At 36.6% G+C, this 26,358-nt stretch overlaps 2 protein-coding genes across 3 annotated transcripts in view; one reads left to right on the top strand and one right to left on the bottom strand.

Annotated features, from left to right (window-relative positions):
- Nucleotides 1-26,358, top strand: part of LOC142974073 (phosphatidylcholine:ceramide cholinephosphotransferase 2-like) — a 149,158-nt gene that overhangs the window by 59,598 nt on the left and 63,202 nt on the right. The gene's annotated exons all lie outside the window — the stretch shown is intronic.
- On the bottom strand, nucleotides 463-26,066 carry fat-spondin (extracellular matrix protein f-spondin). 2 transcript variants are annotated; one of them, XM_076116199.1, is made up of 15 exons: nucleotides 25,800-26,066; nucleotides 24,567-24,731; nucleotides 23,335-23,587; nucleotides 22,914-23,037; nucleotides 22,429-22,583; nucleotides 21,680-21,858; nucleotides 21,245-21,375; nucleotides 20,600-20,822; nucleotides 19,942-20,113; nucleotides 18,728-18,915; nucleotides 17,839-18,093; nucleotides 16,071-16,241; nucleotides 7,935-8,018; nucleotides 5,785-5,891; nucleotides 463-1,069 (listed from the first exon to the last, which is right to left on the bottom strand). In XM_076116199.1, the coding sequence occupies exons 2-15, from the start codon at nucleotides 24,727-24,729 to the stop codon at nucleotides 995-997; spliced, it is 2,280 nt and encodes a 759-aa protein (XP_075972314.1). In that variant the 5' UTR covers nucleotides 24,730-24,731; nucleotides 25,800-26,066; the 3' UTR covers nucleotides 463-994. The 2 variants fall into 2 exon arrangements, with proteins under 2 accessions (XP_075972314.1, XP_075972312.1); XM_076116197.1 differs by lacking the exon at nucleotides 25,800-26,066 and adding an exon at nucleotides 25,122-25,275.

The raw sequence follows: 26,358 nt of genomic DNA, 5'->3' as shown, positions 1-26,358 counted from the left end.
TTTACCCAGATAAAATCCATTAAATGTCGCGATGTAATTTTTTCAAAACTGCTTAGTCGTTTTCACATAAAAGAAGGACATATATACCAATTCCCAACGGGTAGTAGAGTACGGTTAGAGACCAAAGAACTTAGTACGATACTTACAAACTTCCTTTGCCTTATTCACATACATACATTTTGTCATACAAACCAATATATTTGGTCTTAGCATCAACTTGCTTACGTATGTACAGTTTCATCTTCTATTTCAGCCGATTATGGGATTACATTAATGTAAAATTTTATTCAAACGGTTTAAACGTTCTTCACGATAAAAGTAAAAAACAAACACACATTTATAAATATATGATTTAAACTACAAAGTAACTTTCACATAAGTGTGTTTAAAACCTAACGACAAAGGTCTATGACCTTGAGATTTCATGTATCGATTTGAACTGAAAAGAAAAATGAAAAAGCGTTTTTCTTAGAAGCTTTTATTTAATAACTAAGTGCCTTCAGTTTCAGCGGTACACTACAATACAAAATGTGAAAAAGTAAATGCCTTAAAATGCTTTGATCGTTAAGTAGTTAGAGGCCCCACTTGATTGAAAAAGGTGACGTCGTTGAAGCGGTAACGAAAAGTGATGCGAAGGCGAATGTTTGCGAAGCGAAATAATTCGCTACGCTATCCTTACGCGTTGTTCTTGATATAGATATGGCTTTTGCGTATAGTTTTATGGATTTAATTCAATGTTCAGCCCTCGCTTCGCCTCTGCTTTTACCCACCTTTTCGATAACGAAGACTTCATTTGTAGACTTTGTATTATATAATATTAATAGCAAATGAGCTTTGTATTTACATCATCATATGCAATTCGTGCATAATACATATTATGATGGGTTATTTTACATGGTACTAGGATTAAATATCTGTAAATTCAATATAGATTTAAAATATTTGTAGTGTAGGCCTCTAATAAGTGCAACTAACTATACTATGGTGTAAAGCCTTAACACTTTCTGTAGCATCGGCGACGACGTGCGAGCGCGCGCGGACATGCCTGCCCTCCGGGACTGGGCTGTACCTGTGAAAAACAAACATATATTATTATTAATACCTTCTGAAATATATTATCGTTAAGAATCTGTACTCTTCTTAACTAATTGTGCTATTAAAAATTGTAGCTGCAGTTATTAACATAAAATAACAATATAGACGATGCTATACTAATAACATACAAAAATACATAGACAGAAAAAATACTGTGCAATAATAAATAGGTAGGTATGTGTCCAGCAAAATATTTTTTTGTTTGAGTGACCGAACTTTCGACGACAATTTGCAACGGTGGCAAAAACGCAAATATGACGTATATAGGGAAAGATATAATTCACAAATATCCATAAAAATATATTTGGAGATAGGCTACAGTGGAAATCTATGGGGGAAGCCTTTGCCCAGCAGTGGTACGACACAGGCTTATAATAATAAATATCCATAAAAAGCACTACAGCAAAATAAAAGTCTATCAAACAATATAGTAAACTAAGCCTTTCTGTCGTCTACTCCGCGTATTTCAAAGCCTCATAGCGTAACCTTGACCCATAGTTCAATACACAGCACAGCACCGCTCGACGATTAACATCTGAACTTGACATCACATTACCAGCTCTCAATAAATCTACTAATTGCTTTTATTAGACTATTTGTGGCCTCAGACAATCTGAGTAGCCTTTGACACTCATTTATTAAATTAAATGTGAATTGGACGTCTAGTACTCCTGATTTTGTCTACCCGTTGATGGTTCAAGGTTAATGTATCTTGGGCTGAAGTCTTTAATTGGCTTGACTATTCCCAGGAGTCCTCATTTTTAAAACGAAAAGAGAAGCCAGTCTTTTTTTCAAATCACGGTTTAATCATTTACATCTACATTCAAAGTTCCAAAATTCCAAAATTAAATCTGGTGTTTTTATAATTTTGTAATAACCTCTTTTGCGTCTTTGGCTAATAATAAAATATTATATGGCTATGGTTACACAAATCAGTTGCTAATTGATTTAATTTAAACGCTAAGACATTTAGGCTGAGATCGCTTAAACTGTAAAAATCTAAGCAGAAAATATTTAAATTTTCAGATCTAAGTAGTTTCTTTTTTAACTTTGAAGATACCTGAATCAAATGAAATCGATTTAACTATTATACATACAAGATTATCATAGATCATATTACGCAAGAAACCTCGTTATGTCAAAGTTAATCAAAATATAATAAAGTTTAATGAGCTAATTTATTTTTGTTCTGATCGCGTGCCTCCCGCCAAAATGGTCCGACTTCAATCAATTTCCCATCAAAGGGTCTAGAGATGTGGAAAATGATACGAAAATAACTTTGTTTTCATTTAGGAAAGGTCTCAAACCAGTTATAGAAAAGGTCTGGCTAAAAATGTACTTAAATCTAATTCAGTGAACACTTTGAAAGATAACTTGTATGTCTGAGAGTTCTTTAAACTGTGATTGGTTCTGATAGAGCTTCTGTTTGCGGGTTTCCCTAGTTTTTTGCCACCGATTCTTCAATTTAGAGACGGAATGTGGGCACTTATTAAGTCATAATAGTAAGGTTAAGTCGGACCGCCAAATAATTTGCTGATGTTTATACGAATTAAAACAATCAAGTGAATTTTGTGGAAAAGGTTAGAGAGAAATTTGCCGATGGGATAGTATAATCAAAAGCAAAAATATGTATACAAAACCACATTTTCACATTTAAGTAAAATTACTACTATTTACTAACTTCCATGTAATTTAACTATCAAACAAATGACGACGAAACGAAAGTCTGTCACGAGTTAAAATATGTATATATTGTATACATATTTTAACTCGTGACAGACTTTCACAATAACTAATGTAATTCCTAGTATTGAAAACAATTAAATGTCAATATGTGCGATTCTCACAAGGTGTCTTTTTGTTTCAGGTATGTATGGTGTGAATTCCCACGGTGTTTGTAAGTAGTTATGTACTTATGAATAATAAACAGGTTACAATTATCGACACATGTTACTTTGTACAACGATGGTGAAGGGCGGACGCCGCCCTGGGGCTTAGGGCGGGAACGTATTAGGCGGAATTTCAACACATTTTATTTTACTCTTTTAGAGAAAAAAGCCAGCGTATTTTTGTGTGATATTAGCGGTTTTTAATTGAGTTAAAGCTGATATAAATATCTATCTGCAACGGCTAGACTTGCTTTTTTCCATTCACCTACTTAGAATTGAAAGGCATTCGCATGCCATTTACTATGACAGGAATCAGAAGACCCTAATTGTTTCTTTTCTTATCGTTCGAGTATTCTGAATTAATTTAATCTATACTATATAATATTATAAAGCTGAAGAGTTTGTTTGTTTGTTTGTTTGTTTGTTTGAACGCGCTAATCTCAGGAACTACTGGTCCGATTTGAAAAATTCTTTCAGTTTTATATAGCCCATTTATCGAGGAAGGCTATAGGCTGTATAACATCACGCTACGGTCATTAGGAGCAGAGTAGCAACGAAAAATGTTACAAAAACGGGGAAAATTTTAACCCATTCTCTTAGGTGACGCAAGCGAAGTTGCCCGGGTCAGCTAGTATAAATATAATAATATAATTAAGCTCACACGGCGTTTCATACTAATCTGAATATAGTCTTGGATTCAATTAAAATGCGTATTTTTCAGTCAACTACCTTAGAAGTTTCAGTACATATCGTAGCCAAAAAGAAATTAAGACGGAAAAATTAATCAAAATGTATACAAGCCCTTACACCAGTATCGATTTAACTCCACTATCTACTCTGCATAGACTTAGATAATCGTTTTTTATTAAAAATGAATAACAACATAAACTTAGCTCTTTATGTTGGGCGCCGTTCAATTAAACTGTCAGTTTGCAAGCAAAGCTTCGTGAATTAATGAGCACCTCCCGTCTGGGTGAGTGCACTTTAAGACTGTGGCTGTAATTCTGTTATTTTAGATATTTTACTAGATTTTAGGCGTAAGTTGAGTTGTAGATTTGGAAAGTTAGTAATATTAAATATGATTTTTGTTATAATGATAGCTTATTTTAAGATTTTAAACCAATTAAGTGGACAACAATAAGATCAGATTTTGGAGAAAGAATTGCGAAAAAGTTAACGTTTTAATTAAGCTACAAAAAAAGTCAAATGATCACGTGGTTTGAAAGTATTTTATTGCAGATTAGTAAATAATAAAGTTCTTCAAAAGTTTTTAGATTGGCTAATGATTGCCATCTTAATTAAAAACAACAGTTTTAAGCGTCTCTGTGTACAGAGACGCTTAATACAATTTCACTGCACTAACCGCTTAGGGAGAAGAAATATTGGTAACCGTAATCATATAGCAATTTTTACTACAAAGAAATAGCAAACAAAAATAGAGTTTACTCAACCCGGAAACCGAACCTCGTGATCAGGAACCAGTAAACAAATTAACACAAGATTATTATCTCTTTGAAAACAAGATCTTTATGAAGATTTTATTTTAATTAGCTCATTAACTTTTCTTTGTTCAAACACGGTGCAAATGACCCGCTTTGTTTCATTAACAAAACAAGTTTATTACTGCATTACGCACGAATTAGGAAGTATCGTAAATGTGAGTTTATACAAATACGATACATTAAGACAAATTTTGTAGTAATGTAGTGCTTTATCTGTTTGTCCATTCATAGCGCGAAAACTGCGCAACGGATTTTGATGAGACTCAAATCGCCTTTCATTAAGTATTTTAGTTAGGCATAAGAGAATACCCTATTTCACATGGATAAAAAATAAATAGTATGTGCTATATACTTAAGGCAAAAATATATTAACGAATTTCATGAGGAATTTGTTAGCTTAGCAAAAATTACGAGTAATCAACGTGATAGAAGTTTATGTTGTGTAGTTAAACTCAAAGAAACCTGCTGCAAAACCAGTGAAAACAATTCTAAATCGCTTAGATCTTTATACGATATCAGATATAACTTTTTTTCTCATAATCGGTGATCCTGTATGAATGGAACAAGGGAAATTTGTAAGGATCGTAGCAAGTGGCGTTCTCTGGTCTCTACTTATCCCTACGGGAACAGGCGTGATTTTTACGTATGCACTATTCCATGAAACTAGATTTTAACTTTTTATACGTCCAATTTGTATCAGCTCTTACCCATCACGGCCGTTGTCTCACTAATTGACGTCTATTTTAGCTCAATAGGCTCTGTAACCGATCTATCTATAGATTACACGTTCATTCACCATTCACGCTAACGATCTGAAACGGCCAGTCACTTACAGACTATTTTTTTTGTGTATTTTAATACATATTTTAGTAGTTTTGGGTTTGATACACTCTCGATAGTACAAACGTGCTAATTTTTATTTGATGGTACTTGAAAATTTGATTTTTTTAAATTAAATTATGGTGCGTTTTTGTTAATAATCTGGCCTCCATTTTGTTTTTTTTTTTACTTTTACCGCTCTAAATATGTCTAGGATAAAATGCGACCCATGTGTATCTCTACACACTCTGTCCTCTCTCCAGTGACAGACACATTCAAATGTACGTTAACCACAACTACAAAAGGTTAAGACAGTTATTTTAGAGATAACTAAAAGATTAATGATAAACTATAAAGAAATGTTGGTTGTTTCTCATAAATAGCGCTACTTTTTGTAACAAAACAACTTTGTTTATTGCGTCAAAATACCTTTGCTACAAATATTTCGCGTTCAAAAAGGCAATTAATGCTATACTAACCAGGATAGTCCTGGTCCTCTCCTGGTAGCCAGTTCCGCAGGACACGGAGCACTTGCTCCACTCACTCCACGGGCTCACCTGACAGTCTCCATCACCGGCACCCGCTCCTGAATAAATAACATATAATTGAAGGACTAATATTAAAGTAGCTGGTAACTTTTAACCTCACGTTTAGCTACGTAAAGGCAGTTTTTCGAGTTCGATTCCCACACGGAAAAATTATTTGTGCGATCAACAAATATTTGTTTCGAATCTCGAATCCCCGTGTCTTAAGAGCAATTCTTAGTGCGGGAGTTGTCTTTTATTATAAAAAAAACTCCGGGCTAGATTTCCTCGAAATTTGTTCCATAGTTTGCCAGTAAAGAATACAAACAGACAGACATACGCATTTATAATACTGATGTTGATAGTGTGATTGTGGATATTAAACCTTATGAGGTTATTGACTCTGCTGTTGACACGATGGTTACTAAGCAATCCTATGGAATTTATTTGATTACCTTCTTTATAAAATAGCGCATGTTATACTCGAAAGCAAAACCTTGAAACCCTTTTGGAAGTACTTGAAAAGCCTAGGCTATAAATCCATGTTTGTTTAATAAGTATGTGTTGCTGGTTCTGTACGTATAAAAGGCATTTACCCTTTGCCATATATGGATACTTTGCAGTATTAAATAACTCAAACAGATATGTATATTAAAAAAACATTAAACACTATCTACAATACACACGCATATGGAACTATAATCGTAGCCACTATCGTACTCAAAATCTTCATATTTACTGTGCACACTACTGCCCATGGAAGCAATCTAAGCAAGCATTTGCAACTGGCAATCCATATTTTGAATGGCAAAATGTATCGTCATCGCCCCTAAATCAATGGTCATCCCTTAAAAATACACCTAGCAACCAAAACTACTTTTCAACAATATTCTAGAATTTTCAATTTTACGACATTTATGAAATAAGACGTAAGCGTCCATTGGGACAGCATTTACAAGATTATAAAATGTATGAACGACTGACACAGAGGTGCGAGCTATAAAATAAAAATATACGTGACTCGCACTTCAGATAGACTAATGTCATTGTCTTAAAATAAATACTAAAATACTAATATTTCGGTGTTTCTATTCAAGCATTTGATATCTGGGGCCGTATTTTGAGTACAAGTTCCGGCGTTAGAATAGCAAAACTGATTTTTAAAGCTTTTTTTCTAATCCGATAATTTACGTCGTTTTAGTATGTCAGAATAAAAACTTGAGACTTGAGAGACCAAAATGGCATTTAAGAAATAGTGTGTCTACCCCATATACTTATTTGGTGATGTCATATAATATAGACCAGTGGTTGGGATTACCTAGCTTATACTCAATGTAGTGACTGATTCGTTATCTAAACGGAACAAACATCTATGTAATTCTCGAACGATAATTTCGAAATAAACTGTATGTATATTTATGTATGTATAAATAAATATGTATATCGCACATATTAAAGATTTATTCTTAGTATAGGAGTTCATTTTTAGTAAACTCCTACGCTTTCCCATTCTTGGTAAATAAACATAAACGGTTTTCCTGTTACCTTCTGCTTTTATATGTATACGTAAAAATCTATCAAAATTACCAATTTTATAGCTTCCTACTATTTGTATAAAAGATGAAGTAAGAATTATAAGTTTGTTTTGATGAATCGATGTATGTATGTTTGCTACTCTTCCAAGCATGCTGCGTAGACTTTTATTATTTTAAGCGCCCAGCAAGTGCAACATATTATTACAAAATACTTTTTAACCCCAGATATTTTATTCACATTGAGTAAATCAAGGGCTGAAACAAGATTTATTCAATTGCAAGATTTTCTTTTTTTGCACATGCATAAATGCTTTGTATATATTCAGTAATCAGGCAACATAAATTGTAAGGAATGTAATACTACTTATTAAGCCTCTATTTTTCATTTCCTGTATAGGATGCTATTAAAGATTTGACCTTAACTATACACAAAGCAGGGATCTAATAACTAGGATAAAAAAAACGATCAAAGTATGCGTTTAGTGGCTCAAAAAAAGGTATAATTATTTATTATCATGTTTATTATCGTAAGTCAGAAATGCAGTAGTAAATTATGAAGTTATAACTTACCATTGACACTGTTGGACAGTCCTGGGAAGTTGACGTTCACTGCTGGTACCTGGTTGCCGGCGACAGCAGGAGGTGCTCCACCACCTGATTGAAAAACAAAATTGACATTAGCTTGATTTTGAGATGGTTTTGTTACTCCAGCTGGTAGTACATGTAATTGCAGACTGCTAAGATGTAAACGAGTGTTGAAAACATTTAGTTACGAAATGATCAAGCCGTTGTGCCCAAATAATGGCAGTTCAAAGGTTATTATAATATTATTATTGACTAGCTGCATATCAAATTCTGAAAAAGTTATAGTAAAGATTTTTACTTATTTATGTAAAATTCTGTAAAAATATGTAGTAAATACGATGTAAACTACCTATGAAATTTTTAATGCTGATTTCAATCATAACATTATGTAGGTAGCAAAATGCGAATATTTGCCTCTTTCACATATACGAAAACATAGTCTAATGATATGCACTACCAAAATAAAGACGTACAATATTATTCAGTAATTTGCAAATTCATGAAACATTGTTTAGTCTACCTCAGTGTAGAAGTGATTCGACACAGTCTCCGTGTTTTTCGAACAATGACATAATTATTGAAACTAACATGTCTGCCGTGTCTGTAATCTTGACAAACGTAACGAACGCTGCAAAAACATCTTTTGAAGTATTTTTTGCGTAGTTTTTTGGGTAAAGACTAGTTTAGAATGCGGTATTACGTTTTATGTAGAACTTGAACAATTTCACTTCATCATAATAAATGAGTTTTTGGTTAGCTTGGAAAGAATTGCAGGGCACGACGGCGAATTTTTTCGCACTTTTACTAAGCGGTTACTATTGAGTATCAAAACTTTGACATTAGTAGTATACTCAAGAATTAGTTCCAACAGGCCTCGCTAGTGGTTCAAATCCAGGTTACATAGAAGTTCGGTCGACAGATAGCTGGTTGTCAATAGTTAATAGTGGTAAAAAATCGTGGTACTTCGGTGTATGAACTAAAACTGACAATAATGGATCAGTTGTTTACAAATGAATTTAATAAAGAGAATATCAATAGAGTTTTACATCTAGTTATATCACAACAGTAAGATGCTTATCACTACTGCTTGTATCTAAACTAGCCTTTATTTTTACTTAGACGCCACATCACGTCATCGCTAATTTGATAAACAAAGAGACAAAACATAGTAACAAATAGACACATATTCATATGAATTTGAGACTGAATGTTTAAGTTTTCATAGTAACTAAGTTATGCTACAAAGGTAACATAAAAATAAATATCTTTAAGAAACTGATTTGCTTGAGGCTTTGCATCGGTGGCGCAGCGATAAACAGTGCCTCGAGTGGATGTTGATTAGATTCCCACATGGAACACATATTTGTGCAATCCTCATATAGTTGTTTCAGGTCTGGTTGCACTATATGTCTATGTTGGTATCCTTGTAGGAATTTAAAATATTAAATTAAAATAAAAGTGATTTCTGCGACATGATAAAAATTCTTGACGCGGAGGTTGTCTTTAAAAAAAAAACGTGTTAGTAAGAAAGTGGCAGTAGAAATCTAGTTATTACAACGTTAGTCTATTTGTATATAAAGTTAGTTTATTGTTGCTGTTAATAATATAAAATGTCATGACTGTTGTTGTTGTTGTCCTGAAACAAATATTGATACTGTGATCAAATTCAAATTCAAAATATCCTTTATTTCGTAAACTTCGTACAAAGTATTTGAAACAGTCATATTGTAATTTTATCAGGTTCGGGAAAGCTGTTTGCTCGTGGTGATCCACAACTACCTACTGATTACGTGCCAGGTTATATTCCAAGTCCTTTGTTTGTATGTACATAAAAGACACAATAACCAGTCGTAACAACAAGCCTACAATTTGGCTCGTGACGTCACAGTGACGTAATCGCTGACGTCACAATCTTGTCTGGGGTGTAACTGGGGTCAGGTACAAGCGGGCACGGCGACACACTGTCAGTCTGTATGTAGACACGGATTCGAGACTAATCATATGTTTACTATTTAAACAGTAATATTTTAGTATTTAGTGTTTGTGAATGTTAATTAAAGTTTTTAACGTTTGCATGCGATTTTGTGAATACTAATTGTATTTGTATTTGAGATTAAATATAGACATAGAAGGTTATTTATAACTGGTAGATCCGCGCGGCTCCATTCGCATGTGAATTAATATCTTGAAGAAGACATCTTTTCTTCGGCTACTGTCATACTTAATCTAATGAAAATTGTTTTAGCGGTTTAGTCCTGAAAGCGTTATAGAGGGACAGATAGACAATTTCGCGTTTAAAATATTAGTAAGTAGGTTTCTTAGGAACGGAAAGGAAAATAGAAACTCAATATTTTTTTTTATTTGAAGTCGGATAACTTTTCTGTTCAAACCTTGTTTAAATGTGTGTGTAGTGTTAATATATTTTGCGATAAAATTCTAACATTGAAATAACTTTTATGCCTATATTGTTATTTCTGTGATAAGTGTAGCGTTACCTGCGTGTATTGCTTATTGTGTTTCAATTTATTTCCTTTTTACAACTTCACGGTTATTTTCCACTGAGATGTATGAACGTGTTTATTTGTTGATAGTGAAAAATATGTATATTGATAGAAAATTTCATTACCTACGATCCTTTTGTAAGTTTAATGAATAATTTTGTCAATAGGTGCCTAAGTTGACTCCTTGAGTACTCTTCTGCTTTCAGCGTTATGGTTTGGTAGCATTGTTGTTAGAAAATCTCAGGTATAGAATAAGTAGAAATACCTATATATTGGGAAAGGCGCTCGTAGCTAGTTCGGCTCACCGGTCGGTAAACGATCAGCCTTAGCAATAATATTTCGTAGATGGCCGGCATGCAGAAGAGATATTTGAGTTAAACCTCTCCGTACTACGGAAGACATAATATATGTGTAAAAAGTCAGTCTTGGTTGTTGTCAATTAACATGATAGTCGTTAAGCCATGTCATAGGTCTTTGGGAGACTTAAACAAAATTTATACTAAGTTGACTGTTAACCACACGATAAAAATAAAATATTAAAATAATTTCCACGAAATCATGAATAACATAATAGTCATACCTAAGTAGGTATGCTTAGTATATAAAAGATTTCGCGAGTAAATACTTCAGTGGTTATTCACAAATGTATTCATAGATCTCAAGTCATAAAATCAACAAGTTAATTACACTGAAGCTTTTAGCGTTAAGATAATATATCAATGTGTACCGACAACATAACATGTTATTGTTATAAACACATAACAGTGTAAATTACAGGTTATGATTCATTTTACTAAAAGAATAAGAAGTTCGCTGTTTGTAGAAGATAAATCTAAAACCCGAGATGATAGATAGATTGAAAATTAATAGAGAAAAACTGAAAGAATTATTCTACTAATATACCTATCCGACCGTTTAACACGAGATTCGATTACCGAGTCGAGCAAAGTGCTATCGGTCTTTTCTAATTTAATTTAGACTATTTTGCAATAGTAGTCCGGGCTTGGTAACGTGTCTGGTATATGGCAATAGGCTCGCCGCTATTACATGGGCCTAACATTATAAATGGCAGAAGGTATGTTTCATGCACGTCTGCTGAAACATATGGATATAAGAGGCGTGATGTTATGTATATACGTTCTAGATTATTCCAGAGAGAAACTGTGCATTCATCAGTTATGTATGATGATGTAAAATTAAAGTGTGTTGTTGTTTTATCGTAATAATGTGGTGAGTTGGGGAGCACCTGCCGCCCGCGACCTTCCTCACCGTGAGTCACGGGTTCGATTCCTGGCGGCGCGCCAACAGCTGGGTGACGGCACGTCTCCATTGATCTATCACATCTGATGTATTTCATGTCGTAATGGCTCGTTTTGTCTCTTAAATGTTTGTTAACAAGTTAATGTTTTGAGAAGAAATTGTTTACTATTTACAAATAGTTTGAAGTGTAAATGCATTGCATCAATACAAATACTTCGCGGATCTTAAAAGCCATAAATTAAACAATTTAGCTACGTGAATTTAACAGCTGACCTGCGAAAAAAAAGGTTTAACTTTGAACCTAGGACTTGACTCTCTACAATTAATTTTATTAAAACCGGTTCCGATTGGTGCCGTGATAGATCTAAAAAAATCAACCGATAAACTCTTCTTTATCTCAACCAAATTCCAAGTGCTATAGCGCCCCTAGTCGAGAGAACTATTTTTTCAAGCCATTTTAAACGTCAAGCATTGGTTACTCGCTAGTATCGACTGTTACAAATCTTCTTAAAGCTCCCCTAGTGAATTCAGAGAAAACAATTTTTTTGAGTAATTTCAAACGTCAAACATTCGCAACTCGAGTGTAGGGAATCATCAATTAATTCCTTGATACGCAGGATCTTAAATCTCCAAAATAATACGCACATCTTTTCTTGTACCCAATAACAAAACAAATGTATCAAAACATAGTAATTAATACAAAACACACGACGGTCCACGCCTCGGCGTTCATTTTCCATCGTTATATCAGTTTACGAGCGACAATAACTTTCCTTCTCGTCACGATTTTTCTCGAAAACAACAAGCACTTGTTTTACGTTTAATTTTGTTTTTAAACCACTTGGAATAAAGGAAATAAAGACTTATAATTCTGACTAGGTTTTTCCTTCGTCTTAGCCCATAAACAATATGAAAATAAGGTATCGTAACTTTAAAACTCTCATAGCGTTCAAGACCTGTTTAACATTTTACTATTAAATAATCCTATGTCTTTCTTCAAAACTTTATATGTAACGTAGCCAAATTAAACCAAAATCGATTCAATCAACAAGACAGAATCCCTTTTGCTCTCATACTAAAAATACCTATAAATAAAATCAAATTATTTCAAAGTTATTCTATTACCCGGTCTACATACATTTTTCTAAAGTAAATAAAGGACATTTTAAACTCCCAATAACCAAACCCGAGAGCCCGATAACTATCCAAAACCTATCCATAAATATACAAAAGTTAGATGACAATATAACTACAGTATTATAACAGATAGACGAGTGGGAATAAGTCTAGTCATATACTGTGACCTTGTACCAGTCAGCTAGAACTGTGTTAATGAACACATTTCATCAAAATTGCTATTACTATATGTACCTACGTGTATCGCTGCTGTTTTGTTTTTATATTTCGCTAATGGCTACTATGCTTGTTTTGTTTTTATAAATGGAGTGGATGAAGTAGTGGAGTCCAGTATTATAGCTGGGATTGGATCGCAGAAGACGTTTTTATTTTTGAGATGACACACTGCCCATTGTACTCGTATACATTAATACCAACTCTTAAGGATATTTTTATCAACCTATTATTTCTCATCAAAGTATGGAACTTTTAAGAAAATTCGTTTTCTGTCTTAACTCAGTGGTGCTGGGTTCAAATATGATTGGCGAGAACCTTATGCAGAGCTTTCCAAAACTGAGAATTTCTTGCCAAAAATTAAGAAGATTTTTTTTTGGCCAGACTCGTGATTGATAAACCTTTACACAGCTGTTAAATACACTACCAATGCATAACAATACCAAAACATAAGTAAACAAACGTCAAAAAATAGCCAAATTCACTCTCTTGCGGTAAGAAAACCCTTCAGATACCAGATTTGTCACCCAGGTGCCAAGTGGGAAGAAAACTCCCAGTTCACCCTGGGGGACAATGCTAGAAAGGACAACTACCACAACAATATACTTACCGATTTTCCGGAAGACAAGTTGGCACTAATCACCACTCCGAAATGACACCACCGCGTGTGAGAAAAGCCTTATAATCTAAAGACTATCTAGTGCACCATAAAATGTCACCTGGCCTGACATCACGGCCCATGGTATGACGTCACCGGTCACTCGGTCAGCGTCGGCCCTACTGCGCCAAATTACACCCGTGCCCTACTTCCACTCAATGCCATGTTTTGTTTAGTTCCGATCAAATTAGCACTGATGAAAGATTAACGCGGTTCAGTCAAATGTCGATGATTAGTTTTTAAATGGTTATACATGTGTTGTTTTTTAAATGTTTCGTTTACGTAGAAGTTTCATACATACATAATATGACGACTGTTGGGTACCCGAAGTTGTGAAGAGAGAGATTCTCATGAAATTTTGTGACTATATTTTTTTTTTCATTTATATGGCAAAATGTTTGCCGGGTTGGCTAGTCTTATGTATAAAATTCTCGTGTCTCAATCTTTGTTACCGTACTCCGCCGTAACGGCTTGTCCGATTCTCAAGAAATTTTGTAAGCATATTTAGTAGGTCTAAAAATCGGAAAATATCTATTTTTCATACCCCTCAGTGATAAGGGTTGCCTACCCCTAACATTTAAAAAAGACTACCGGATAAGCTACATCTATACTACATATCTATACTAATATTATAAAGCTGAAGAGTTTGTTTGTTTGATTGTTTGTTTGTTTGTTTGAACGCGCTAATCTCAGGAACTACTGGTCCGATTTGAAAAAATCTTTCAGTGTTAGATAGTCCATTTATCGAGGAAGGTTATAGGCTATATATCATCACGCTACTACTAATAGGAGCAGAGTACCAGTGAAAAATGTTACAAAAACGGGGAAAATTTTGACCTATTCTCTCTTATGTGACGCAAGCGAAGTTGCGCGGGTCAGCTAGTCTGATATAAATTACAATAGACCAGTAGCACTTGGCCTGTCCTGGAAATCGAACCGCGAACCCACGCCACAGAGGCAGTCTATTTCTAATGGTTTTAACAATGTTTGTACAGCTAGGTATAAAAACTGTTATATACCTGCAATTCACTCATAAAATAATCAAACCAAACCATATCGTTTCTTTGAAACCATTTATTGGGTTATCGCGATAGCGTATTTCGAGTAGCTACTGAGAATTTTTCAACATAAACAATAATACTTTTTGGTTGTTTTAAATTTGGAGGTTTTCTGAGAAAATCAATATTTACTAGCTCTTTGTTTTGCATAAAAATTCTACATAAGGGGGTGTTAAAGACGCGATAAAGCCTTCGAAAAGGTTCTGCACCTTTTATATAGTTTTATAAAAGGTACATTATGTATATACTGAGATTGTACATAAGTTATTATATTGTAGGTACAACTGGTCCCTCGCGGCGTGTCAACGTTATTGTATGGTCAGCTTATCTATACTAATATTATAAAGCTGAAGAGTTGGTTTGTTTGTTTGTTTGAACGCGCTAATCTCAGGAACTACTGGTCCGATGTGAAAAAATCTTTCAGTGTTAGATAGCCCATTTATCGAGAAAGGCTATAGGCTATATATCATCACGCTACGACTAATAGGAGCAGAGTACCGGTAAAAAATGTTACAAAAACGGGGAAAATTTTGACCCATTCTCTTTTATGTGACGCAAGCGAAGTTGCGCGGGTCAGCTAGTAATTTAACTATGTTTACTTTCCACGTAGCTGCTCGGATTAAAAGCACTTTATTTTATGAAGCTCCGTGTTTTACTTGCTGTCAGTTACTGTAGATTTATGTTATGTCATACAAATATCGATCACGAGGGTTGAGCTACGCCTGCCGAGGTAGGTCAGGGGATGGGTGACCAGATTACACATAGTATTTAGGAAGGCACGTCAAATTGTGGGTCCCAGCTGTCATTTTCAAAGATCTTTGTTGTTACCAATAATTCAGAAGCTTGAAAGTCTTACGTACGTCTTGAAAGTAGTATGTGTTAAATCTTGGGTAATTGGTTTGTGGAGGTAGAATAACCAGTATTTTGTATGAAGCGCATACAAAATACTGGTGTTCACCTGCATCCGGTGAGACTGAAAGCTAACTTCAATTTCGTTCGAAGAAAGGCTAGGCTGTTTATCATCTACCTATACCTAGGTGTCCAAGCCAACTCAAGTTTTTTGACGGAAAACGTAATTAGTCCATTTATGGTTTATGACATAATGTTTCTGAAATTTCGATACTAAGGTCAAGTTTGTAGTACAAGTTTTCTATAAAATAGGTGCTCAATCGCGGTGGACTCAATGCCTAACCTCTCCATAATTACGTGATAAGACCCTAGCCCAGCAGTGGGACATTAATCGGTTAATTTACTTATATCTTATTATTTTATTTTAAAAGTGAAAATAACTTACCAAGTATAACACTGCAAGTGTTAGTACAGTCTTCCTGAGTGATGAAGTTGTTCTGGTTGCCGCGACAGCCTCCGTACGAGAACGGAATGCACATGCCCTTCATGGCCACGAACGTCCACCGCTGGTACACGCCGCGGCAAGGACCTGGGTCGGCTTCCTCCATGCAGATGCCTGAAATATAAGTTATTTTTAGAAGGGAAATCTTATTGAAATATTAGTTATTTAGGCAAAATTAGAACTTCATAAGATGAGTGTCTTAGTGTTAAAAGAACGTTATCTCCTAGAACACGGTAGTATAATATGTCGTTATAGTCGAATAATGAGTCTTTAACGTCACATCTAACACTAACCTATGTATTTATTGTTTACGTTTTTACTTAATTCACTTTAAAAGGTTTGTAGCACTGTTAATTTGTTAAGACCTTTGGTTTCAAATCATGCATGTCCTATACGAGGATTAGAAAGGTCCTCTTTCTTTTTTATTTATAACTATTGCACCTGATAACGCAACTTTTAGACACCAGGCTCACCATTGTGAGAGAGAGGAAGAAATTTAAATAAATGACTACCTGAACAACTTTAGCAGATGTTGAAACTAATTAAGTCTTAAAGTACAAAAAAATTTATTACTTGAGAGTATTAGAAAAAATTAGCTTTAGGGCCGTTGCTAAGCGTATTCTACCAGAAATAGCCGGCACGCATCAGCCCGTGTAAATAAACATTGCTACTAAAATCTGTGGTGTTGAAAGTGCGCGAAATAAATTTATTAGCACAAGGCCGCACATGAATGATGATTTATCATAAACACTGTATCTATTCGCAAATATACGCATTCAAGGGCTTATCTGTCAGTCTCTCGTGGCTTGATTATAATCGTACAGTTAGACATTATGTGTTAGCACAGATCAGTTAACCTGTTTTTCTATTAATCAATATTGTATGTTAGCTAGCGGCCCGCACCAGTTTCGCTCGGTTTTCATAAGATTAAGAATAATTTGTATTTTATGATTATAGCAGTGTGATCTAATCTGTAGAGCAAGTCTCTACCTCTATCGACTTTTGACAAGCGGCTAGCTATCGAGAAATGTTGTATAATAATGATGAATGAAAATGTGATTAGCGCCTCTAGCGGGCGTCGTGGGAACTATTTTTGCAGTACACTTTAAGCGTCAAACTCTCGGTACTCGATAGCCGACTGTAGAAAATCGCGCTACATAAACTTAAAAAAAAAAGTTGAAATAAGCATCTATTTCTGCATATAATTAGTAAAATAAACAATGTATTGTGCAATGATGTTATTACATTCCTTAATGAACATTCAGTGCGGATGTACGTAATACGTAACATGAGTTTTGGCCTTGCGTTCACAAATTATACGCTCGTTGAAATCTGAACACGTTTGTATATTAGGGAAGTTTGTGCCTTTAATGTGAGCATGGCTTTATACCCTAGGATCATTAATACTTTTTTCACGATCTTAACTTGATTTTGGTATCAGAATTCATTTAGAATTTCGAAAGGTATATAGGTAGGATTAAGTTTCTAACCCGGTCAGAAACATAAATGTTAAACTCTTAGCCAAGTTTGTTGGACAAAAGAATTGATATCAAAATGCGTGCTAAGTACAATGGACAGTCCAGAATATATTGACTGCAAGTAGATAACTTAGGATAAATGTACCGGAGTGTAAGGATTGGTTTTATATAGTAGACATGACGCCGCGATTGTATGGCGACCACGACACGACGTACAAGCATAATCTACTCACGTTTAGCAGTGATCATGTCGATGGCGCAGCTCTCTCGCTCCTGGCAGGACCTCTGCTGCATCAGCTCGACCTTGGTGGAGCAGTCCTGCTGCCTGTCGGCCGGCACCAGCAGGAGACGCGTGCGGAACATGACGCCGCGGCCGCATGACGCCGTGCATGGCGACCACGCTGACCAGTCAGTTGTCGGACATGACGGGTCTGATACTTCACGTTGTTCTTCGGTACATTGGGGCTCCATGCATTTGCGAGATTCCTCTGTATAAAACATAGAGATTTGAGCAAATATTGATCATGACTATGGTTGAATCGTTCATCAATCACACTGAAGCAATAACTTAAAAAAAATTATGGAACATTATCTGTCAAAGTAATTGTCGCTGAAAAGACAACATTCATCGTTGAATAAATTTTTTTTGGAAAGAAAAATGTACTTAGAAAACCGGATTCAAAAGGTTTTGTCTATACATTTAAAGATATATATATTCGCTTAGCCTTTGTTCCAAACTATGTTGGAGTCGGCTTCCAGTCTCACCGGATGCAGCTGGATACCAGTGTTTTACATGGAGCGACTGCCTGTCTGACCTCCACAACCCAGTTACTTAGGTATTAACACGATACCCTTCGGTAAGACTGGTTGTCAGACTTTCAAGCTTCTGACTACTGTTAACGACTGTCAAAGATCTTCGAAAATGACAGCCGGGACCCACAATTTAACGTGCCTTCCGAAACACGGATTTATCTTTAAATGTCTATACATTTAAAGATAAAAACCAAATAACAGTCCTATTGGCAAAATAATTTTACCCATCACAAACTATTATAAAATCTCTCACACTTACAAGTTATCCAACAGACCACTACAACAGTAGATATAGCAAAACAATCTCACCAATCTGTACAAGAGGGCACTTCTTGAGCCCCATATGGTTGAGGAACTGTCTCCTTCGCACGCTGACGCCCACGCCGCAGGTCACGGAGCATTCGCCCCATGGACCCCACTCCGTTGTCTGACAGAACTCGTTCGCCAGACCCGCGTCTACTGAGCCTACTTCACTTTCTTCTGCTGCGTTGTCGCCTCTATAACATTAATAATATGCACGATTGGTATTAAATAGTCTAAAACATTAACACATATATAACATCAGGCATCTTTTACGCGAAAGTTTGGGCAAAAGTGTATGGAATATGTATCTCCACGTTTCGCCATAAACAATGTTAGTCCCTTATGATAGGAGCAAACCTATTGCCATACACAGGGCGCATTACCAAACTCCGGGTGATTATTATGAAATATTCTAAACTAGTAGTAGATACTCTGCCCGGACCTGGAATCGAACTAGATATCTCATCACCGGTCGGATACACTAATGACCGCGCCACAGAGGCAGATCTCAATAGACGTAAATCATATATTATCTTTGAATGAACTGTAACCTTTAAATTCAGTTTACATGTGCACTATATAATTAGCATACAATGTCAGTAGCACGTTCAAATGCATTCTCGTATTAAATATTGACAACATTGTGTTAGTCAGTGAGTATGTTAGAAGTCGTAAAATAGTAACGTGTTTAGAATACTAACACTTCAACTAATATTATAAATGCGATAGCAATTTTGTCCGTCTCTTCTTAATGCCAACAATTTTGGATGTGTAATATACTAATAATACTTAGTTTGAGATCCGACAATGACATAGATTAGTTTTTTTTCCTAGAAATGCATTCCTTTTGCAGTAAAATTTAAATATCAAACTCTAGATTCTATATAGTACCAACTGGAGTAAATCACGCTACACTTCTTCTTCTCGTATGGTTAGTGGTCAACCTAGGGTCAAAGTTGTTCAAGCCGCCTGAAGGCCTTTGACATGGCTTAACGACTGTTATCTTAATTGACAACAACCGGGACCGACTTTTTACGTGCCCTCCAAAGCACGGAGACGCCCTGTTCAAATACCACTATGCGGTCACCTATCTATAGAATGACCACGCCAAGGTTTGCTTAACCCACAGATCGTTTACCGACCGATGAACGCAACTGGCTACGGGCGCCTCACGCTACAGAACTTATGTGAAGTTTGTTTGTAAAGCAGTATATACTCACTCGCACTCAGGCACTGGCGCGACACACATCTCTTTGGACACGAGCTGTCTGTCGCACGCGAACATCTGCGCCTTTTGCGGCATGCGGTACTCGCGCGTGCGCATGCGCAGCCCCTTGCCGCATGTCACCGAGCATGCCGACCATGTACTCCAGTCCGATACTGCGCACTCCGCTAATGATAAACAAATTAATTAATTATTAATCGGGGAAATAACTTTTTAGGAATTAATAGCCAACTAAGCCAGCATTGGAAACTAATTTCGTCACATCACATTTGTTTTTATCAAGCGATCTTCCGTGAGGTTGAACTAGAATTAATTTGATCACAAATACTGATTCTTTCAAGCCATGTTTGGCCGATTATACCGTTTTTCACTTGAATAAATTTTATGAGTAAAGCTGTTGATGCTACCGATCGGTTTGTTATATCGAATCGGTTTTTGTGTCTAAGGTTTTATACGAATTTACAGTTTTTTCTAAGATCGATTTAGTATCCTTTAAAAAAAAGTGAGTTGATAACTCTACCATTACATTTTTTATATATCATATACTAAAAAAATAAATAAATCAACTACTGAAAATTTCTTGAAAAAACAGCAATAAGTAATTTATTTTTGTAAAAAAAATCTGATATAAGCATTTAAAAAAATCTACTCACGTCTATTAACAGTCTGGGTATTCTCCTCCACTTCCACCACCTGGGCTAAAAGCGTCTCCTCATCACAAGAGCCTGGGATGAGCTTGTCCCTCGTGAGGTACAACCGCGCTAGAGGCGGGATCTCCTTCGCGCCAGGGTTGTAGAACGGCGCCCGAGGGTCTTCCGGGTACATGGGGGTGATGCGGTACATCTTCTCATGGGGTACTGTTTCGGCGTTCGGTGACTGGAAGATAAAATGTAATTATCATACTCTTTGTTAATTTATTTCATAAAAAAAAACCACTACCGCATGTGGTTCTGTCAGTTCGCGGAACTCACAAACACCCAAACCAAAAGAAGAACCATCAAATCGGGAACAACTGTTTACAAATCACTCCAATTTTTAATTGCGCCTTGTTATTAAACCTATAATACCTACCTCTAAACTAAGAATATCATCAAATATTTATGAATAAAAATGTATCTTTGCAATGAATTATTTCGGTATACTTGTTATAATTTTTATGATTTGTTTGTATTTATCAAGGCTAGATTTTTCGATGGAATCCAAATTCCTACGGGGATGTATCAACGGGGTAATTGAACTACATAACAGGTCAAAGTTGGGTCGCTAGTTATAACTCGTATCGTAAGCTAACAACATACCATGTATGAGATTCCACTGTCAGTGCCGGCGTCGTATGGGAACAGGTCGATCACTTTAGACTCGGCCCAAGTGCAGTCCTTCTGACAGAGGTTCAGACCACTTACACCAACCACCCAGTCGGGAGACGGTCCTGGAAGGCAATATTAAATTATAAAGTTTATAAAAAAGCACCCATAATATTACATCTGCTTTTTTAACCTGAGGGTGTAGTCGCTGTTTACAATGTTATGACCCATAAGATAAGTGCCAACCAAACGTTAATTCCACCCGTACTCCGGCCTATCATTGAGAATAATCAATAAAATAAAGAAAGTAATTAATAGAGCGTAAATTTGAAAAGGTCAATAATAAATTTGCACGAGCTTGGAATCAAGCCTAAAACCTTACGATTCCGCTACAAGGGCAGTCGATATTAGAAAAGAGAGTTTTCTCACCAAACATAGAAGCCAGTGAAACAAAATGCCTCCTTCTATCCACAGTGAAGTAGCCAGAAGTGTTGGTATTGACCTTAGGGTACCACAGACCCTGGGCCTTCACGATAGACCGTAGCTTCGAGCCCTGCTGGCGAAGTTCACGCTCCATGAGTCCTACCGCACCCCACTCGGCTAGAGACCTAAGAACGAGCAAAAGAGTATGATAGTTGATGTACAGTATTTGTCAAGTGCGGAAAACTATTATTATTCTACTAGCTTCTGTCCGTGGCTTTGACTACGTTAAAAGATTTACCGGAGTACTAATAAGGCCTTCCTAACTAATATCCAGCTACGGCGGCTAATTTCTTTGAAACCAGCCCACTGTGCTGGACTTTGTTTATAGTGTCCAAATATATGCACACAATACACAGGTACACTCTCTATTCCCTTACTCTCAAAGCTCGATGGGACGGCTAAACCGACACGACCAGTGAGGTCGATAAGATCAGGCGCAAGACCTTAACGTGCTCTCCGAGGGACGGAGGTCTACACCCTCAAATTCCTAACTCCGGGCAATCTGTGAGAATTTTTAAACAGAAACCTCGGAAAATACTTTTGGCCTGACCCGGTATTCGAACCCGAGACGTGTTGTGCGGCCGTCGCATACACTGCCGACCGCGTGAACTAGTAACAAACACACATACAACCGCCCTTACAAACTCCTCCATTTATAATAACAGTAGATAGGAGTAAAATATAGAGATACGTACCTAAATCCGTCAGAGGCAAGTTCACCCTCGCCCCAAAATTTGAAGTTCTTGGGGTGCGTGGCGCCGATGATGTCAGAGAAGTGAGTCAACCACGCTGTCTTAGTGGGGAAGTCCTTCGGGTGCGTCTGTGCTGACCATATGCCTTCGAACACCATCTACAAGAGAACATTGCCAGTTAGATAACTGTTTAGTTTCAAAAAGGAAGTTTAACATGAATACTTAGTACACATAAAAGATTTTGGTGATAACAGAAAATCCCTGCTGACACCACGATACTAAAGAAAACTTATGCTTATTGTGCTTCTTGCTTATTTTTTTATTGTTTCACAAATAAAAACACAGATTTTTTATTATATTATCATAAGCATGAAAGTTTTTTGACTGCAATGACTATCAATTCAAATGTGTTTGAACGTGGCTAAAGAAAGAGGTATTAAATTTTTTTGATATATTTCGGCAATATTATTTTAATCATGTCTATTTACCTTGTACTTGGCAGCATCGCAAGCGCAACAGTCGGTCGACAACAGCGAGGTATCTTCGCAGATTCGTTTCGTTAGTTGACCGTCTTCCGAGTACCAACGGCTCTCGTTCTCGTATACCATAGCTCTGTGGTCAACATTATGATAATATTAGCAAAACATCTTTTATACCCGAAGGAAGGCACAGATGTATGAAATATACCATCAATGTAGACACATGGACAAAGCGAGCATATTGCCTCTTATTGAGCAGACAACCAAACTCCTTGATAAATTGATAAATATCGCATTTTTCCCGACCCGGAAATCGAATCCGAGACTTCAATATCAGCAGTCAGTGTTGTACTGTACCGTCCACGCCGCAGCAATCCATTAGATATTAAAAAAAGGAATAAAACAAATAAAATTCTAAAATAAAGCTTACTTGAGTAGCACACATCCAGAACCACTGGGTGGAGCCTTCCACATGACCTGCACCTCAGTCTTCGGCAGGTCATCAGCTTCCACCACAGAGTTAGTGCACTCTTCATCAAACTTGGTTAGAGTATCAGCGAAGAGCTGGAACTGGCCCTGCTTGCTCGGTCTACGGTCAGCCGCAGGGTCGAGAGGATCCAGGATCATCTGGAACCGGGTGAACTGCTGCACCACATCGTGAGTGCGGGAACCCACGAGGGTCACTGGAAAAATAAAATAATACTTTTACATACTCAGGTGTCACTCACTATCGTGAAATTCGAAAAAGTAGATGTTATACATTTTTACGTGATTTTACTATCGGAAACGAAATATGGGATTTATTTACTTCGAATTATAAAATTAGAAGCAAGTATTCCTCTTTATTTTCTTTAGAAATAGCGATTCTATACCAACACTAATATATACATACATAACATCATGACTGTTATACTCGAAGCTGAAGGCAGAGGGGTATGAAACACATACACAAACACGATAAATCTATCATTTGTAGATAAAAAAGGCCGTTTTTACAGGATTCAGCATTGTTTTTATCCTTCTCTGAATGCGAACATCCTTCGGCTTTCTATATAAAAATGATAATGTGCGAATTTCAAGTACCTACTCGATATAAAAACGTCGTCCGGGATAAATAATATTATCACTTGTAGGAATTGGAGCGCGTCATATTATGATGTACGTTATCACTTCTCTTCGTATAATCATCGCTGAATTATGACCACTGAGGTTACTTGGTAACTACTGCTATAGTTTCCTTGTACCACTAGATTGAAAGCTTTGTGGGAAAAAAGGCAGCACTCACGGGCTCAATATAAATTTAGCCGAAACTGGTGTCTATAGATTGGGTGCATAATAATAAGGTTTCGAGAGGGAATCGGAATACACACGTTAGTTTTTTACCTAACTATTTATTTATAATAACAGTTAAGCAAAATTAACCACTGAATTGGACAATCAAGCAAAAAATCACGGTACACTTTGTAACTATGAAACTTTGTAACAGGTGAAAAGAAAATTAAAAAGGGTAGTGGCACACAAATCCATAAGTTAATTAACTATTAATGACTGAGAAAGCACAACGTGGTTCCAAAACAATTAAGTTTCATTGTCCCTAAAAATGATCGAGATCGGGGCTGTAGTTTCATCACGGCTGAATGAGAAGTAGTATCTCTTACTCACCAACATAGCGTTCTCCCGGCGCGTACCGCTCCACTTCGCCATTGATGATCAGGCGGTAGAAGTTGTCTCCCGGAGATTTGGGAGATACATTCCGACCTGGCGACAGCTGGCAGCACTGTGCCGCTGCTGCGAGGGCCACCAGCAGGACCCAACGCCACATCATACCTTGAAGATGAAGAATTGTTATAAACTAGATTTCACTTAAGGAATTGAACGACAAAATACTTCTAAATCGATATTGTTGAATTCAAAAAAACGGGCCTGTTCAAATTCATTGGGATGGCTTGGTCTTCTGAAATTTGAGTGTTACCATGCCCAGCATCGATTTGAGTGTAACGCTAATAAACAAAAATGCGCTCTCCAACGTTTCCGTTTTGTTGCACTCGGGTTCAAGATAGGCACGTGTAACTACTACACAACACTAGCTTAATGATTTGCTATAGGTACCTACAAATAAGAATTGAATCCATTAAAGCAGACTTCCGAAAAGTTCACAGTAGTAAGAACAAATATCCAAAACTATAAGAAAAATATTTGTAAATAAATAAAACTCACTTGCTCACTCTTTGTTACAAAAATGTCGATCAGCTAGAATATTCCGAGACACATGATCCGTGCAAGTTCGCGGCGGAGTGCGGCCGGTATCAGAGTGTCGACGCGAGATAAAGGGTCAAGCGTCTCCGACCCCGGCCCAAATGTCCTCGGGTTACTTGATTACGAAAAATATACGATGACACAAAATTGCAATGTCCTATTGCGGCCTACGAGTGGGTTATGCGCGATGAGCTTTCGTCGGAAGTCTACCATATCCTTGTTACATGCTTGTAAATCGCAGTTAAGTGTAATAGGCAAAGGAGTTTACTGCTTGAATTTATGTTTTACTATAAGATAAAGTAGTCGAGAGGTCAATATCCTAACTTGTTACAAACAATAACATCGAAAAATTTATTTTAGAAACTAACTTTAATGGAATATCACTCGTGAAAAGCTTTTTGTTTGAGCGTATCATTTCAGACCCTTCTCCCAAATCTTGGTAATGCACATTATCTGATAAAGTTGACCCTAATTCCCACCGTCTCGACAATATTGGTCAAGGTCCCAATAAGGCAGGTAGCCCTTCTATAGCTGACTCAACATAATCATATTCTCACGGTACGAATTACGAGCTGAAATCCGATCTAGCGCTTATCGTTAGACGGTAGATCGAATAGTTATAACTCAAGGTTCACTTACCTCTGCAGTGAAGCCGGAAATTGTTGGCTCGCGGTGACACTATCCGGTCACTCAATAGAGTCTTCCTGCGAACTTGTAAGGTACTTTCTTTGGTACTTTACTAGGAATAAAAACTACAGCACATATGCAGTTTCTAGTTCTTTTGATAAAGACTTGGTTGATGGATTTTTTTTTGTTGTTTCGATGGTGGTTTGTAAAGGCAGGTCGGGTCTGGTCGAGGTGCGTCAAGCCGGTCGCAGCACACTGAGCTGGCGCGTCAAGTGGCGTGTTCCGGGCGCGACACCGGGCCCATTACTCGCGCGTGCCGCATACTTCGCGGTCCGCGCCCACGCAAGCTTGATACATCTCAACACTCGAACATTACACACAGCCTATTATTGTCTTACATAATTAATTGAATGCTTCCGACGGGACACGTCCTTAGACTTCGAGGCGTCTATTTAGGGGAATTAGGACTAAGGACAGTATGATCTGCGGGCTTATCACGTATCTCGGTTGACAACTAGTGTACGTCACATTGATGGTCACTATTCAGTACATTGCTATTTTGATTTGACGT

This window comes from Anticarsia gemmatalis, chromosome 7, assembly GCF_050436995.1.
Source record: "Anticarsia gemmatalis isolate Benzon Research Colony breed Stoneville strain chromosome 7, ilAntGemm2 primary, whole genome shotgun sequence".
NCBI classification, from domain to species: Eukaryota; Metazoa; Arthropoda; class Insecta; order Lepidoptera; family Erebidae; genus Anticarsia; species Anticarsia gemmatalis.
Note: the sequence above shows the minus strand (reverse complement) of the source record. Positions and strands in the feature narration are given on the sequence as shown.